Raw genomic sequence first — 16,797 nt, 5'->3', positions numbered from 1 at the left:
CCACGCTCCCCCACAACACCCACACCTTCCCAGAGGAGCCTGCATGGAAATGCACCATGAACTGCCAGGGTTCTCCAGAGAAACAGAGAGGGAGAAAAAAGGAGACAGAGGCAGAGATAAAGAGAAAAGAAAAGAAAAATAGATGGAGAGAGACCAAGAATGGATTCTACTTTAGAAGAGAGGAGGGGAGGGAAAAAAAGAAAGAAAGAAAAATTTCCATAGTGCCCTATAGTCCCCACACGTGCACGGAATGTCTAATCTTAACTTTTCAAGGCAGGATGTTAACAAAGCTTGTATTTTTGCCCTGCATTGTAACTTGGCCTTATCACAGTGTAAAGGGTGGGGAGATTGTCCTAAATTATGTCCAGGCAGCCCCCCTGGATCTGTGGATTAAGAGATTAAAGGAGACCACTGGGCAAGGCCTCCTCTTTCCCCTTCATATTCCTGGTATGATAATTGCTTAAACTGATTTGCACTTTCACAAAAGCTCGCAGGACGCTTTGTAGCTCGAACAGAACAGACGAGGTTTCTCTATCAATGGAAATAAAACTGATTAATGCAGCCTATCAGGATAAGAAGCAAATGAAGCATGCAAAAACAACCTCGTACCCCCAGAAGGGGGAAGAAGTGGGGCGGGGAGCTAAGTTTCCTCCAAGACTGGTTACAACTTTTTCTTTAATGTTTAAATTAAGAGTTGACGGTTTCTCAGAATGCTTGCCTTATAAGGCTACTGAGGCCCTTGGGCTCACCTCATCACCTTCAGCAGATTGGGGCCAGGGAGAGAGGGAGGGAAGGAAGGAAGGAAGGAAGGAAGGAAGGAAGGAAGGAAGGAAGGAAGGAAGGAAGGAAGGAAGAGAGGGAGGGAGGGAGGGAGGGAAAGGGAGAAGAGCCTTGTACTTTGGGGTTCAAAGTCAGAAACCGTATAAAAGTTTCACGATTCTGATTCTGTTAAGTGTTTTCCCCAATCCTGGGGGAATATTCCTCAATGGATAACTGTATGTCCAGTTTTCTTTTGTAAAGAGGTTAAGAGTAGTAAGCATTTTTAACCCGAAATTCGAATTAAACTCCCTCTTTAGGCCTTGCGATGGGCTGAAGTCTGGTTGGAAAACTTTTCTCCCACTCCTTTTCTGAGGGACTTAAGTTTTCCTAATCCTCCCTGTTTTCCATCCTCTTCTCTCTTTAAAATGCCCAAGAACCCCTCAGTCTGGCCCTTTTGTGGGTGGGGAGCCTGGTTTTGTTGAGCCTAGTTGAGGAAGGACCACACTCAAATTAAAGTTACTTTTTTTAAAAAATCCACTTCAATTTCCCAAGACGACTACTCTGAGGGCATATTGATAAATCTTTATTGACAAAATATTGACATTGACATACTTCTTGGAAGTATATAGTGTGTTAGAATTCTAACAAATTAACACAGAACACAAAAATATTTACATTCTGGTATAGAAGACATTAAGGAAGCATTTGTCACTCTCTTTAGTAAGTCTATGATCTTGGAATAGAAACTCAGTGCTTGAAAACTTGCCGCAGTGTCCTTGGCCACACTTAACATCATCCCCGCTAACTACAGTCCTTCAGTTTTTGCAATAGATAAATTTAAAGTTTGGAATGGCCTTTACGGCAAATGATTGTATTCGGCCACTATCTCCAACCACTTAAAGGAGAAGTTTACTTCGTGGTTTTAAGTCTTGGGATGTTAGGAAAGGGAATGTCCAACAAATAGAATTAATTTAGGTGTTTTTTTTTTCCAGCACAAGTCCTGACTCCTCTTGTAGGCTCCCTCCCCCGCCACCCTCAGCCCCCCATCCTGCTCCCCGATTCTCTGTAAGAGGACCACTATCGCTGAGCCTACTTCATTTAGCTTTCACAATCACTTTGACGTCAGAAGGTATCAAAAAGTTTACAGACTGCACATTTCTTGGAAAAAAATCAAAATAAAAAAACACACAGAACCTGTCTTTAAAAGGAAAAGGAAATTACAATTCATTTTCTGTCTTTAGACATCATTCGCCCAACAACTGCTACATGCAATTCAAGTTTTTGAACAGGTGTGGGATGGGGCTGGCTGTGAAATTTCGATTGTTATTGTTACTAATTATTTCTAAAGATTGGGGAAAAACACTCCGAAGTGCAAAATAAAAAGTCCTGTGCCTGGTTGGGTTTTTTTTTTCTTTTATCATCATCATTATCATCATCATTTTATTTTTAAATCGGACTGCGATAAACGGAATACCTGCCAATCATCTTGTCTCGCTGGTTTGGCGTTTGACTGACAGCTCCCCTTGTCAGAGTGCCTTCGGCTTTGCCACCTTCGGATCGCTCTCCCTCTCTCTCTCTCTCTCTCTCCCTCTCTCTCAGTCACTCACTCAGCTGCCTCTTAGACAAGGGTTGCGTGTTCATCAAGGAGCCTTCGTCCTCTGACCTCGCGGCGCGGCTCGGATCAGGACCCTGCGCTCTTACTGCCCGACGTCTGCGTCGCGCCGCTCCTCTCTCTGACTCCCTCTCCCCTTCTCCGTGAATGCGTGTGTGCGGTTTGTTTTTGTTTCGTAGGTTTTTTCTTCTTCCCCTCCTCTCCCTGTCTCTGTTTTGCTTCGTGTTGTCCGTTTCTGTGGGGTTCTGTTTGTGTTTTTAATCGTCTGAGGTCACGTCTATTTCCTCGGGACTCGCCTGCTTAGTGGCGATTCTCCACCGGTTAATATGGTGCGTCCCTTTTTTCTTTTGTTGCGAATCTGAGCCTTCTTCCTCCAGCTTCTGCCTTTTGAACTTCGTCCTTCTGTTCTGAAACCATACTTTTACCTGCAGGAGAGAGGCCGATGGGGCGTGTTAGCTTCTCCACAGCGCCCTCCTACCTCTTCCTCTTTTGCCTGGCCCAGACCCGGGTCTGAAACTAAAATTCCAGCTCGTCGGCCGCGTGTGCTCCCGGCCGGCCTCCCCATGGCCTCCCCGCTGGGGAGCAGAGCTCCTTTTCCTTGGTGGGAGCGAAGGCTGGCTCCCTGCCCTTCTGGGCCCTCCCAGGGCACTTCTCCCCACGATCCCCACGGCCCAGAGGACACAGTGCCCTCTTCTCACTTTTTCCTGCCGGGGACACCCACATCTCACTGAGTGCAAAAGCCTTGCAAACGCTGGGAAACCTCTATAAAATAATAAGTAAGGGAAAATAAAGAGAGACAAGTCCCTAACTTCCTCTACCTAGCCAGCGCAGGAAACATCTCATTCCCGCTGCTGCAGTTCCCTGCACGGCCCAATGTGCTTTCTATTTTCTGCCGGTTTCCACAGCCGTTGCCTAAATATAGCGCCTCCTCTACAAGGCCTGGGCCCTGGGTCAGCAGTCAGGATTTGCCTGAGCTTCATCCTCTCTGCCCAGGACTCTTGCAGGTGAGGAGTGGTTGTAGGCGGACTGCTAGAGGAAGCCAGGGGGATGGTGGGGTGCAGAACCCTGGGGACCAACTCTGCTGCATCTTTCCAGCTAGGAAAAGAGGCTCAAAAGTGAAAGCTTCTGTAAGACTGGGATAAAGGGGAAGTAAGAGGAAAACAGAAAGAGAAGAGAGGACCCCCCTCTGTCCTCCTCCTGACCAGCCCCAGGACAGGCCAGGGCCAACCTCCCACCCCGTCACATCACTTCCCACCAGGGCGGGGCTGGCAATCTGGCCTCCTGTGAGCGCGGCTAAAGGTCTGGGGAGCAATTAGGTGGCGCTCAGCTGCTATCCCGACTGTCCCCTGGGGAAGCTGGTGGTGGGTCCCATTCGGTGACCAGACCAGACAGTAACACTGCGCAAGCTTCCCAGCAGTGAGGTGCAGGTAAGGGAAATGGTGGCGACTGTACCTCCCATGCCCCTGGGGCTGTCCCATTGTGATAGCAGTATCCCAAGCCCCTGAAGTCGGCTCCACTCCCTCCTTTGAGAGGGCAGGCCATGGTCCAGGCTTACTGTTCCCCGAATGCCCCAGTCCCCCAAAGTGCCCCGTGAAAAAGCAGAGCTGGAACAAGGCTGAGTTTAATTTGCTTTGAGTTTGCTAATTGAGGGGGAGGACGGTTCATTTCTCCCCGGCGCTCGCCCAAGGCGCGCGTCGGTGCGCTCGGGGCTTGACACGCACACAAAGGCTCCAGGCAGCGTGGGCAGCGAGGCGGACAAAGACCACCGCCGCCTGGGCTGTCCAGGAGAAATCAGCCGGGCCGTGCCTTGTGCCGGGCCCCGCACCAACCCGCGAGGCCCTCCTCGGTTTTGTCCGAGGGGACGTTTTAAAACAAAAGCCTCGACCTCTTTGCGCCTCCCAGAAAAAAAAATGTTACAACTTAATCTGCCCAAAAATGTTACTGTTTGCCGGGAACTTTGACCCCGCCCTGCGGTTCCGTGTACAGTAGCGCCGACTGTAGCCCTAAGTCCCCTCCCCGCCCCCCGGCAGGCCACAGCCAGTCCTGCCTCGAGACCCTGTTGCAAAAGAAGGGTCTGCCCCCTGAGGCAGCCCCTCTCAGCAGCCTTCCAGCTCTGTTTCTCTGATTTAGGGACGCACCCAGGATGTCTGGCTCGGCGGTCTGACTCTCCGATCCCCTCAAGGGGAGTAACTGGAGACTTCGATGTGAACCGTGAGCCTACGGTCGCACAGAACTCGCCTATAAACCCACTCCCAGCCCTCTCTCCAGCCTAGAGCCCCAAACACCCCGACACTGCTGGGCTCTCCCTCTTCCTGAACCCTAGCCCTGCCCTCATACTCTCACTGAAAGTCTCACCTAGAGTGCAGAGGTGTCAGCCAGGAGCTGCAAGTCCAGCCCAGCCGTACAGAAGGAGCAATTTAGCCCGTCCCCAAAAAGCCTGATGCGAGTTGGCTCCCACAATCCCTTGCTGGAGCCCAAGGAGGCCAAGGGCACCTCAAAACTTACATATCCTGAATCCGAGCAAGGAACTAGCTTCCGGCCTGTTTGCCGGAGACCCTCCGCATTTTGCGGGCTGCGTGTGTCCAGAGATTTAGGATGCGGTCGCAGCGCCTGGGCCCGCTCACCTGAGTTTCCGTGAGGCTGAGGCTGTGCGCCAGCTGCTTCCTCTCGGCGCCCACCACGTAGTGGTTCTTCTCGAAGGCGTGTTCCAGCCTCAGAAGCTGGGAAGGGGAAAAGGCGGTTCGGATCCGCTTCGGCTTTCGGGCCAGCGCGTTGTGCAAAAGGAAGCTCTCCGGGCTTGTGTCGTTCCCTGCGCGGGGCACAGAAGTCCGGTTAAAGGGGGCCGTCCTGGCCGGGGCCACGCACTTCTCCCAAGCCGGGCTGACCCGGCACCGCGCTAAGAGCCTCCACGTAGCTGGTGCGGCTCGGCACATGGGGACCCGGGACCCTCCAGAGGCACGAAGGAGATACCCGTCCAGCTGCCTGGCACGGACCGCCGGGGCTGTACCTGTGCGGCACCCACCCAGCAGCTGCCCCGGCGGGTGAGTCCCCAGGCTCCTGACCTCGGCGGGCTTCGCAGCCGCCCTGGCGCCGCAAGCCTCTCCATCTCCGAGCCGGGCGCCTAAGGCAGAGGAGGGGGCAGCAAGGCTGGGCCCGAGGATTGGCGCCCAGGACCCAAAGAAACGGCTTTCTCATCTTTCTAACCTCTGGGGAAACTTTGCCCCGGGGATGGGGGGAGGAGTGGCGACTAGTTGCTATCTAGTTTTCTCCGGGACTTATATTTAAAGTATTTAAATCTTTCTCCTCCTGAAAAGTGCAGAGGCGGATCGTTGCAGCCCTGCCGGGACCGAAATCTTGCCGGCGGGTGCACAGGGTTTCTGCTGCCGCTGCCTCCCGAGGCCCCGGCTCCCCCGCTGCCCTGCTCCAGAGAACTAGGAGACGCGAGCGAAGGCATCGAAAACCGAGCTGTGGGCACCCGATGGGGCTGTCTGCAACCCTGGAAGATTCCGATTACTCTGGCCTGGCACGGGAGCCAAGAGCGTGGCTGGCAGAGAATGAAGAAAGAGAGTACTAAACTTTTCTAGCAAAGCCAGAGAGTTTCGGGTTCACTTATTAGGGTGGCAAATCGATTCACCAAAAACCCAAAGAAAAACAAATCGACAGTTCAAGCGGGAATGGATGCAGATCCGATCTGGGAATAAAAGTAAAACATTGTTTTTGTTTGGCTTGCTTTTTTTTTTTAATTATGGGGGAGGGGGATCTGCCTGATTTTAGGCTCCGGCAGGAACGCAAAGGGTTAATGAATGGACAAGTCGTTGAGTATTGATCGGCGGCCTCGGGAGGTAGGTCTTTTCCCCCCTGCTCAGATCGCTAAACTAATTACTCGTCTTTTTCTGGAGTTTTAACTTTCCTCCCACCTCCACCCAGAGAAAAAAAAAAACAAACAAATCCAAAAAATAGCAAGAAAGGAAAACACCCAAACAGATCTCCTCCGGCCTGTCTTCCGACCGGGTTCATTTCTTTTAAAAGAAAAACAAAAGCAAAAACCAGACCGAACCTGCCTGCCCGCCGTGGCCGCTCGGCGCCCGAATCGAGCAGGTCTCGGCGAGAGTGCCGAGCCTCGGAGGTTTCTCCCCGCGCGGGTTCCCGCCCCTCCCCGAGTCTCCAAAAATAACAGGATAAAACAAATTCCCAGACTTTGCTCTCGGAGCGCGAAGACCTCCTCGCCGCCCGAAAAGGGTCAGAGGCAGCGAAGTCGCAGTCTTCTGCGACTGTAGGGGCGCTGAGTGGGTGGCGAACACGGTCGAACGCAGTCGAAGGCGAACCTGGCGGCCGGGCCCTGTCCGCGCCCCTCGGAGCCAGGGCGGTGAGGGCACCGCCGGGGAAGCAGAGAGCCTGGGGACCCTGCGGGCTCTGTACTCCTTGGCCGCCGGCACTCGAGCAGGCTGGGACAGCCTGCCTCGACCTTCGGGGACAACTCCTCTCTCTGCGCCCCTCCCTAAAGGGTCAAGCGGCCGCAGGCCAGCCCCCAAACTGGCCGCAGCTCCGAGACTGGGGACCAACACCATGCCCGGCCCCTCGCCGCCCAGTTTCCGAATGCAGGGCGCGAACCGGAGGGAGAAACCTCCGCCCAGGCCTTGCCAGGCGCCCACCCGGAGCAGGCCGAGGGTAGTGCGGGCTTCGGCGCAATGCAGCCCCGAGACGTGGCACCTACCTTGGAAGCGGTGGCCCAGATATCGGTACCGGTGGATGAGCCAAGGGTAGAAGGTGGACGGGTCCCGTTGCTGCGAGGCGAAGAGGGGGTGTGGCGAGTGCGAGGAGGGCAGGGGGTGGGCGGCCAGGGCGTGCGGCGGCGGCACCGGGTGCACTGGCACGGCGGGGTTGGGCGGGTGCGAGACCGCCTCGGCGAACACCAAGTCCGGGTTGGAGTAGACGCCTCTGCCGGCGGCGGCGGCAGCGGCCGAGTGGAAGCCGTTGAGGAACGGGTTTATAGGGCTGGAGTTGGCGTAGCTGAGCGCCGCGGGACGGATGGGGTCCTCAGAGCGCGAGGCGGGCAGGGGACTGTCCTTGGCCACCAGCGACTCGATGGTGAAGCAGCGCTTGGGCGCCGGCTGGAACATGCTGCGCCGAGGAGCGGGCGCTCGGGGCTTCCGGCTCCCCGCGACCGCGGCGCGCTGCCTCCGCCGCCCGCTGCCCGCTGCCCGCGGCGAGGACCGACGAGAATTGGGGACTTGTTTGTTGGGGGTGGGGGTGGGGGGAGGAAAGGAAGAGAGAAAGGAAAGGAAAGGAAAAAGGAAAGGAGGGGGGAGGGGAGGGAGAGGCAACGCCGAGGATCCCGAGAATCTTGCACCAAACGCACCCAACCTGGAGAGAGGGGGGGGAAATCCTTCCAGAAGAATTTGCAGGCGTGGATTGGGGTAATTTTTTTTTTTTGGCGAGATGGCGTGGGGGGATCGGAGTTAGAGGCAGGGAGGAGAGGGGGGGAAAGTTTCTCAGAGGAAGCAAAAAAAAAAAGTTTTCTCTCCTCTGCAAAATGCGGGCAGGGCGCCCTAAGTCCAAGGACAATCCATGGAAGTGTTCGCTTCTTCACAAGTTGTGCAAACGATTTGTTAGTTCATGAGCCTAATTAGTGCGGGGATCACATAAACAGCTTCCTCCGAAGCCTGGTAAATGGCTTGATGATTGGTCGCTATTACTCGCCCTGAGGTGGAAGGGGGGAGACTCTTTAAAGTGCGTCAGAGGGAGGCGAGTGCCTGGGAACCCGGAGGCCTGGATCCGGGCCGAGAGTGGAACGGAGTCGGCGCCGCTGCCTCGACCGTGCCTCCCGCGCCCGCCAGGCCGCCTGGCCTCTCCGCTCTGTAGCCCCGCGCTCCTAGCTCACTCGCTCCCGCGGCGCCCGCTGAGGCTTCTTCTCCTCCTCTTTCGCCTCCTCCTCTTCCTTCAGCCTCTCCTCCTCCTCCTCCTCCTCCTCCTCTTCCTCCTTCTTCTCCTCCTCCTCTTCTTCCTCCTCCTCTTTCCCCACCTCCTCCCACTCAGCCACCGCCTGCTTCTCTCCACCACCACCACTCCCTGCGGGGCACCCGGGTCCCTGCAGAGTACCCGTCCGGTGCCGCCTCCGCTGCGGTCCCTTCGATCCCGAGCCTGCTGAACCCGAACTGGTGGGACAGACGGACAGACTGACACACAGATTCCTCACCCCTAGCGCGCCTCCGCCGCTGCCCACCACGACCCCGCGTCAGGGGAGCTCGGATCGCCCCGGGAGCACACAAGGGTAAGTGGGTAAGGGTTGGTTCCGTTCGGTCACACAAATCCCTACCCCCAGAAAACGCCTGGCGGTTTCCTAGGTGAGGAGGGAGTCTTGTCGGGGGAGGGGGGGTCCTCCAACGACACGTAGCCCCGACGTCCGAGGGTCGCTCCTTTCGCGATCCATGACCCGGCTCGTTGGTTTCCAAGATGAGACTAGAGTGGATGACCCAGCCCGGGAGATGGGCTTCCAACTAGCCCACAGGCTCTCCGGGATATTTTCCTCCGGGAGGGTGTTCATCTTCCCGCACATAATTCCTTCTGCATTATCTGGGACTGAGGGTCCAAGGTCAAGGGAGAGACTGATGGGTACTACTATTACCACTGCGTTGTCGTTATAATTTTTGTTAGTGCTGTTGGTATTGTTATTATTGCTGCTATTATTATTGTCATCGTTATTATTATCATTATTATTTCTATTATTATTCTGCCATCTGTCGTCCCAGGGGCGGGTTGCTCTGCAAACCCAGGGCTTGCAACTAGGGAGTGCAGATCGCTTCTCCGGTCCCAAGCCTTGTCCGCATTTTCGAGCTCGCCTTCGGTTTTGGGATGATTTTAGGGCCGAGTTCCCTCGTCCCCATTGGCTCACGCAGCGGCATAATTATGATCACATCCCCCAGGCTGCTGGCGCTGCTCTCTGTTTATTGGTGGTTAAAGATCTATTATCTATTCATCAGCCGCCTCTTTTTTCCTCTTTTTCTTTTTGCCAGTTACATTCTTCTTAAGTGAAGTACCAGCAGGTATTTTGCACGTTTGCAATTAATGATTTAAAATAAATCTGGCATCCTTTTAATCTATTACTTGGAGGCCCATGTCATTTCTCTTAAGGATGAAGAAATGCCAGTGTTTGGTGACTAGGTTGCCGTGAGACCCAAAAAATGTCGATTGGGAGAGGGAGAAGAGGGAAATCATGTAAAGTCAGGCTTCAACGCCACCGGATTCATCAATCAAAGATCCCCAGATCTCCGGACATGCTCCCCTGCTTTCTCAGCTGCCCACTCTCTGCCCTGATTCTCTATAGTTTCATCTGCTGTGTGTTTATGTTCATGTCAATTTCTCCATTTTATCCCAGGCATGATCTGTGTTTGGGGGTAGGGTGCGAAGAGGGTCTAAACTCCCTTTTGGAAAACACTCCAGGCAAAAGAGGAGTTAAGGGTGTGTTTTCTGGGGTTGCCTGGCACCTGACCTTAGTGAGGGCCCAAAAGAGATTATTCATGCTGTCTCCCTGAACATTCCCAGGGCACACATACATACACACACGATACAGGTGTGGGCCTCAGGTCTGCACTCGCCCCAAGAAACCTGCCTCAGGCTTCAGCCCTCTGCCACCAGCTCTGGGCAGGGGTCTTGGCTGGGTTTTCACCCCTAGTGGGCAACCTTGCTTTGTGGCATTCCCCACCCCCCCTCATCCTTTTCCCTAGGCTCAAGGATACAGGGTGTTCAATCCAGCCTCTTGGGGAGGGGAGCAGTTTGAATACACACCTCCCTGGGTCCTGAAACACTGACCTCCAAAAATATTGTCTCTAATTCAGAAATCTTTCCCTCAATTAGGCTGTAGAGACAAAGCCTCACTGTGCCCTGGTGGGCAGGAAGCCTGAAGCACCAGGGAAAGTGGAAGTTTTTGGGCTGTGCTAGCCAGCCAGCCTGGGGTGGAGGTAAGGGTCAGTCCTCCCTTCTGGAAAGAAATACCCAATTTAGATGGGCTGTAGATCCTGGATCCTGGAGCCCATGAGAGAGGATCCCTTTCTCCATGGAAGGATCTCCAGCAGGGCTAGAGAGTCAGGCCTGACCTCAGGCCAGGCCTTCCAAACTCCTTAGGCTCCAAGTGGAAAACTTAGGGCACTAAGAGCCCTGCCCTGGCTGCAAGGCTGGGAGTGGTCATTTAGGCACAGTCTTAGTGATCTTGGCTGGGGGTATGACAGTAGATGACCTTGAAAGTAAAGGAGATCCAATCAGTGTCTGAGAGGTGAAGTGAGGCCAGCCATGGTGTGATAAGTTCCCCCTCTACTGAACTCTCAGAGTAAGCACTAAAGTGTTGCTGGTACTATCTTAAACCCCTTCTCTGCCCCCTAACCCTCACCCTACTTTGGCCAAGATGTGTCCGGAGAGTGTCCCAAGGAAGTGAGCAACGCTATGGAGCCCAGAGTCTCAGCCTCGCTCCTGAGGCAGGGACAGTGGTTCGTCTGGGGCAGAGTGCCCAGGCCGCTCCCAGTATGCATTGTCCTTGCAGGCCACCAGCCTCTTGCAAACTACTCTGACAGGGCCAGGTTTGCCCCGGGGGCTCCAGTTACCACCAGGTAGGCGAGGGTGAAGGAGTCTGATGCCCGCCCTCCTGGCAGGAGTAGGACTTGGCAGTTCCTCTGCCCCTATGCGCTGCTGGTGGCTAAACCTCTCCTGGGCCCCCACAAGGGAGAAGCGGGTTTCCAGTGAGTCAGAGGCCCAACACGGAAGACCTGGACACTGAGAAATCTATGCTAATTCATGTGCCCAGACAGAAGAGCTCCGAAAGTTTCGAGCTGCCCAGCCCCGACGTGTGGAGAAATTAACTAGGAGAGTAAATCATTAACCAGGCTGGCGAGTGCTTGTACATGAGGGTGCTGGGCACTCTAGTCTGGACTTGGACCCTGAGCTGCCTCTAGACTCTACTCCTAGGACCCAGCGGCTGCCATTCATTTAACTTGTGGCGTCTTCAGCCTTGCAGAATCCGGCCCCTCTTTGTTCCTTAGCTGCCCAGGAAGAGTGGGTGTTTGGTTAAGTACCGGTGTGAGCAGTGAGAAGTGGGGGGATTTCTGAGGCTCCATCTTAGAGCAAGAGGTCCCAATCCCCACATCCCGAGTCGCTGAGGGTTTTGCTCTGTAGACTCAAGAATCTACACGCTGCAGGCAGCTGAACTAGCAGACATGTGATGAAAGTTCCATTCTCGGATCTGCCACTTACTGACCAAGCGATCTTGGGCAACACCACAACCTCTCCCGACCATTTTGTCACCTGTGAAATGCTGCTTGAGAGGCCATGGAGGGTAGGAGACCGCCCTGTCTGGGGGAGTGGTAGAACCCTTCTGCTTCCCAATTGTGATCGTAATTACACTCTCGTGTGTGTCTTAAAAACTCATACAACTGTACACTACGAAGGGTGAGTTTTACTGTGTGTAAGTTACACCTTAGTAAACCTGCCCCCCTCCCTGCAAAAATCAGGCCTGGATGACCGTGGGCAAGTTACCTAACTCTCTGTTGCCTGTTATCTCTTCTGGGAAAACGACGTAAATAATAGTACCTTGGCCCTTGAGGTTGCTCAACATGTAAGCCAAGCAAAGTGCTTAGTGTCCAGCATATAATGAATGACCTGTAACAAAAGTGAGCTCTTGTCCTTGGTGTTGAGGTTATTATTATTACCTACCCACCTCCAGGGCTTGTTGCTGGGCTTGGAGATGGAGCAATCAAGTTGTACAAACATGAGCTATTGCTCATCTCACGCTCCTGCCATTCTCCCCTCCAGTGTTCCCCCAAATGCCAGGGAGTTCTCTAGGGAGGTTCTGCGAGTAGGAGAGGCTTGGATTCCTGGCTAGTAGGAGACATCAAAGGGCAGAGCTTTCCGGTGATCTCCCGTACCATCTGCTCTGAGTGTCCCACCAGGCCCACCTCACCCTGCTTCTGCTTCTCCCTTGCTCGGCTCCTGATAGAACTGTGTGATAACTGGAGTGGATGCATAGATTCATGCAACTCTGGATAGGTGCCCAGGTGCTGCCTGGGGTCTCTACCTGTGTGACCTTCACCTTCTCGAGCCTCGGTTTCCTCATTTATGAAAAGGAAATATCTTAGTTGTTTGAGAGGAGTAAATGAGCTAATGCTTGGCACAGTTTCCGTTCATCAGATTTTAGTTGATGTGAGGCCATGGCCTTGTACATCCTGCCTACCTGCCGCGCTGGGCTAAATCCAAGTCGCCGTGGTCAGGACCCTCCCGGAGAGCCAGTCCCGCCAGCCTGCAGTGTGCGCCGGCAAGGCAATGCGGGAAGCACAGGCGTCAGTGGAGAGTGAGCCCTTTCCAGGGCCGAAGGTGTCCCAGGGATGGGGAGATCCTCAGGACTCGGTTAAGAATTCCTCCAGCCCACAGTGATTTCCAGTCATCCGGCCTCTCTGAATTGCATAGGGCAGCAGTGGTAAAACGAAAAGAAAAATTAATATCAAAAAAACGGGTTTTTTAAATTGTTATTAAGGCAAATCCCTTTCTGGTGCCCTCCCTAGAGGCCGCTAGCTGGGCAGGCACGGCAGCCCGGGGTGGATATCCGCGTGCGCGCAGCGGCGCCTAGTGGCGAGGGCTGGGCGCGGGCAGCATACCCGTGGAGCCGCTGAGCCCCGTGCGCCCCAGAGTGCTGGGGTTGTGCCCCACTGGCAAGACCTTACCGTGACCGAAGTCTGAGCCAGGAGAGGAAGTCAAAGGAGGCTCACTGGCCACAGAGGAGAGAGGACGTCTAGGACATGCGTCCCTCCTCCCTCCATCAGCTCCAGCTCCCCATTTCAGAGTTTACCGCTCACGCTGGAATTCCAGCTTCGCTAGGAATCTGGCTTCCTTCGGAAGAGTGAAAGGAAGAGGGGACGGGTTCTGCTCTAAAAGGGACGACGAGGCCGTGATCACCTATGCCAGGGCAATACTGCACAAATGCGGCCAATTTCTGTTGTGTCTGAGGCCCCTGACCCTGGTGGCTCGCAGGATGGGATGGCCTGCACTGGCCCCGCCTGGGGTGGAATCCAAAGAGCTGGGGTTGCGGAGTGCTGCCCCTCTTAACTTCAAGCCCCCTCGTGGCCGGTGGAGGACGCCCTGAGACAGGGATCCTGATGGTTATTGCTGAGGTAGCATTTGATCACCAGCCAGATTAGGTGGCCATGACCTGGCCCGGGTGACTGGTCCCTTCCTTCTGGTGCGCGTGTACTCATCTGTCCCTGTGCAAGTAGGTTCCTCCAGTGAGATGAAGCCCTGGAATCCAAGCAAAGTTCGTTGGAAACCTGCGGGTAACTGTTCAAAGCTTCCTCTGGGGGGACTGAGCCCTCGCAGGAGGGTCTGGACCCTGGTCCAGGCCTCTGCTGCACCGGACTGCAGGAAGCAGGCTCTGTCCTTTTCCGGGCGTTAGTTAGCAGGAGCCTACGAGTGCCTGCACGTCTGGGTCTCTGAGATCCGTCCCTTTTTGAGAGCCAGCGTTTCAGAGCCAGGAACTCCGCACTGACCCGTGAAGCCACACGCAAGACCTGACCGTGGAGTTTACCTCCTTCACCACGTTGAAACTCGTCAACGAACACAGCGCCTGTGCCGATTCACGATCGAAAGCAAGGAAACAGATAAAAGGAGGTCCCAGTTTCTTTCTCCCTCGGCTGCCTTCAAATGAAAGTCGAAAGGCCAAGCAAGGATAAGAAAGGGGCATGCTGACTGACAGACACAGGGACACAGGAATTAGGGAACATAGGCACACTTGCTCAGGCGACTGACTGCCTGGACAGGGATGGAGATAGCGCCCCTGCACTGTCCCTGCTAGTGGGTGGGTGGGGTTATTGCTTTCCTTTCCAGCAGTCCCAAAAGCTTTGCTTCATTGGGCTACAAGGCCATGGACTGTTGCCAGAAGCTCCCTGCTGAAAGATAAGATGACCTGTTTAGCGGGCCACAGGCTCCTCTGCCACCTTCCCGGACATCTTTTCGTTTCAGACTCTGCTCTTGCCACTGGTCACGGGCCTTGTATGTAACTTGGGTTCCAGTCCTCTAACGAGCTGCTTGGGGTAGTCAACGGGAATTCACCTTCCACCTTAGGAGAGGCTTCTGAAACGTTGGTGTCCCACCAGCCTCTCTCTTAGGCACTTTATTGTCTCTTTTTTGTACTTCCCCATTTTCTGGACTCTGGAAGTTTGGGCTAGGGCTTAGAAAGGCGGTTGTGGTCATTTGAGGAAAGAAGGCAACTGGAGGCTTCTTCTCTTGGACACTTTAGCTCTCCATGAAACCTGGAGAGGATGCCAGGAAGACTTAGAAGAACAATTCCTTTCCCTGTGTCGAACTTTAGCTTTTAAAGGCGTGTTTGCTTACACCAAGAGCTCAGTGAACCTCACAATCTGCTGTGGAAGGAATCATGATACCCATTTTCCAGATGAGAAAACCGAGACTCAGAGAGGTCACCCTGCGAGAAGCCCTGAGACAGCCCTGCCTCCAACCTCCAGCTCCCGCTACCTCCAGCCTCGATAGACACCTGCATTCAAGACAATGAGAGATGGCGGCTAAAAGCTCCCCCGCAGGCTGTCTGGGGCGCCCAAACTGTCTCTTTCAGGCAGCCCCACATAGTACAACTCCATCACTTGCCTCGAACCCCCTTGCCCACCATTGTCCTCTAGGCCCCCTTTTCCAGCCTAAGGCCTTTCCTCAAGCCGTCTTGCTCCTTCCCAGGTCGCCTCCTGAGGACTCAAGCGCCTGATTTAGGACTAGTGGGTCTATGGCGGCCTCCCTGCGCCAGTAAACGGAAGCTCTGGTAGGCCAGCGCTGGCCTGCCCGGCGCTCTGAGGCCTCCACCGAGACTCCGTGCGTTACCCAGCTTCGCGTTTCTCTTCAAAGCATCCCTGAAATCTCCGAGGATGCCCTGCGCCGGAGGTCCAGAATCCGGGAGCGCGGCCTGAGCCCTCCCTCTCAGCCAGCAAGACGCCCCAAAAGCCCCTGGCCCAGCGACCTCTGCCTCCTTAGCTCTGCCCAGCCTGCCCAGAGCTGGCCAGGGGACAGAAGAGTGGCCAGGGGGTAGGAGCTTCCAAAGAGGCCTACAGATAGGGTCTGACCGCCCTCCTCATGAGGAGACCCCCTTCCGGAGCCACGGCCCCTGGCTATCTTTAATTACTGGCGGCCGCAGCGGCAGGCAGACGGCCTCCCAGGACGATCGATCGGGATGCAGTCTTCTGGTTCGGCCCCACAGCTGCACCGCCCCGCCACGCTCACATTCGGGGGCCCTAGCACCTGGAGCTTGGACACACCAGACCCCGCTTTCCTATTTGCGTCTCCTCGGTATCTGGGCGTTGGGACACGCGGTGCGCCCCGCTTCCCCCGCGACTCCGCGGAGCCTCTGGCGGCTGGAGCAGAGGCAGAGAATGGGGCCCTCCAGAGGTCTTCAGGCGGCCAAAGCTGGGTCCGGCTTCCCACCCCCACCCTCACCCCAACCCCAACCCCCGCCCCATGCACACCCCCGGCGGGGACCGGGAGAGGCCCGACCGCGGCTGCCCTCCGCTTAGCCTGGCCGCCAGCGGCTCGCCGGGGTCTACGCAACAAAGGGTGGCAACGCGGCGGTGCGGGCAGGGACCTCATTGGTTCAATATTAGCTTTTCATTCCAGTCTATTGTGCCCATCTGAGATAATATTGACTCTGAGGTGAGAGCCCACAGACGACAGGGCTTGTCTAACACTCCGCGGCAGGGCGCTCGAAGGGAAGAGAACCAGAAATGGAGAGTTAAAGAGACTGCAAATAAAAGCTGCTGGCGCGGCTGCGCGCCCCAGGGCCGCGCATGGCCCAACAGCCCCGCGCTCTCTCCTCCCGGCGTACGCCTCGGCCTCCGACCCAGGAACCGAGGGTCGGGAGAGGCTCCTGGGGTCTGGGGGCCGCTCTGAGGAAGAGTAATGAGCGTTCCCATCTAAAACCACCCTCGTTTAACACACCCCCGCCCCCCATCTTCCAGACAACTGATTTTGAGGTTCCGCTTCTGGGCAACTCTGGAGAAAAACGAATTCCCATGCACATCGTTTTAGTTTGCCAAAAAGCCAACTGAAATATATTCCCCTTTTAAACGATGTAACACTTTAGGGTAACTTCGCTGTCAAAGTGTTTCTCCGATTTCCCCAGCATCAGAAGAGTAAACACGCGCAGCGATTATTGTTAGGCTGCACTACTTGCGAGTGCGCGGTTAATATCAAATTTCTAACTGCATTTTGCTTTGCTTTGAATCGTCTCCTTGCAGCCCATCCACGGGTTTCTTAACCGCCCTTCTAACCGCAGTTTTAAAGGGCCTCTGGAACGTTCAAGTCTTGCATATAACAAGATTCGTTTCAATTTCCGAATTCTCTCTAAATGCCTACGTTGGAAAAATGGCACTTTAAGTTGTCTTACGTGTCAAAGA

General features: G+C 54.9%; 1 protein-coding gene and 1 long non-coding RNA gene across 3 annotated transcripts; both read right to left on the bottom strand.

Moving 5' to 3' along the window:
• Window positions 1-1,321: 1,321 nt before the first annotated feature.
• Window positions 1,322-8,636, bottom strand: EMX2 (empty spiracles homeobox 2). 2 transcript variants are annotated; one of them, XM_015235857.3, is made up of 3 exons: window positions 7,086-8,636; window positions 4,996-5,180; window positions 1,322-2,796 (listed from the first exon to the last, which is right to left on the bottom strand). In XM_015235857.3, exons 1-3 carry the CDS (start codon window positions 7,489-7,491, stop codon window positions 2,629-2,631), a joined length of 759 nt encoding a protein of 252 aa, XP_015091343.2. In that variant the 5' UTR covers window positions 7,492-8,636; the 3' UTR covers window positions 1,322-2,628. The 2 variants fall into 2 exon arrangements, with proteins under 2 accessions (XP_015091343.2, XP_031538400.1); XM_031682540.2 differs by lacking the exon at window positions 4,996-5,180 and having other exon boundaries at window positions 7,086-7,579.
• A 3,894-nt stretch (window positions 8,637-12,530) lies between these two features.
• Window positions 12,531-15,733, bottom strand: LOC140699442 (uncharacterized). The gene is made up of 2 exons (XR_012077616.1): window positions 15,647-15,733; window positions 12,531-12,807 (listed from the first exon to the last, which is right to left on the bottom strand). It is a non-coding gene; the product is annotated as an uncharacterized lncRNA (long non-coding RNA).
• Between the last annotated feature and the right edge of the window lie 1,064 nt (window positions 15,734-16,797).

This window comes from Vicugna pacos, chromosome 11 (genome assembly GCF_048564905.1).
Source record: "Vicugna pacos chromosome 11, VicPac4, whole genome shotgun sequence".
NCBI classification, from domain to species: domain Eukaryota; kingdom Metazoa; phylum Chordata; class Mammalia; order Artiodactyla; family Camelidae; genus Vicugna; species Vicugna pacos.
This window is presented reverse-complemented; position numbering and strand designations above follow the sequence as displayed.

Coding starts and splice junctions, on each gene's coding strand:
- EMX2 (XM_015235857.3), bottom strand. CDS start 7,491: ATGTTCCAGCCGGCGCCCAAGCGCTGCTTCACCATCGAGTCGCTGGTG. Junction 5,181..7,085: donor TCTGGGCCACCGCTTCCAAG/GTAGGTGCCACG, acceptor TGCCCCGCGCAG/GGAACGACACAAGCCCGGAG. Junction 2,797..4,995: donor TCAGCCTCACGGAAACTCAG/GTGAGCGGGCCC, acceptor TCTCTCCTGCAG/GTAAAAGTATGGTTTCAGAA.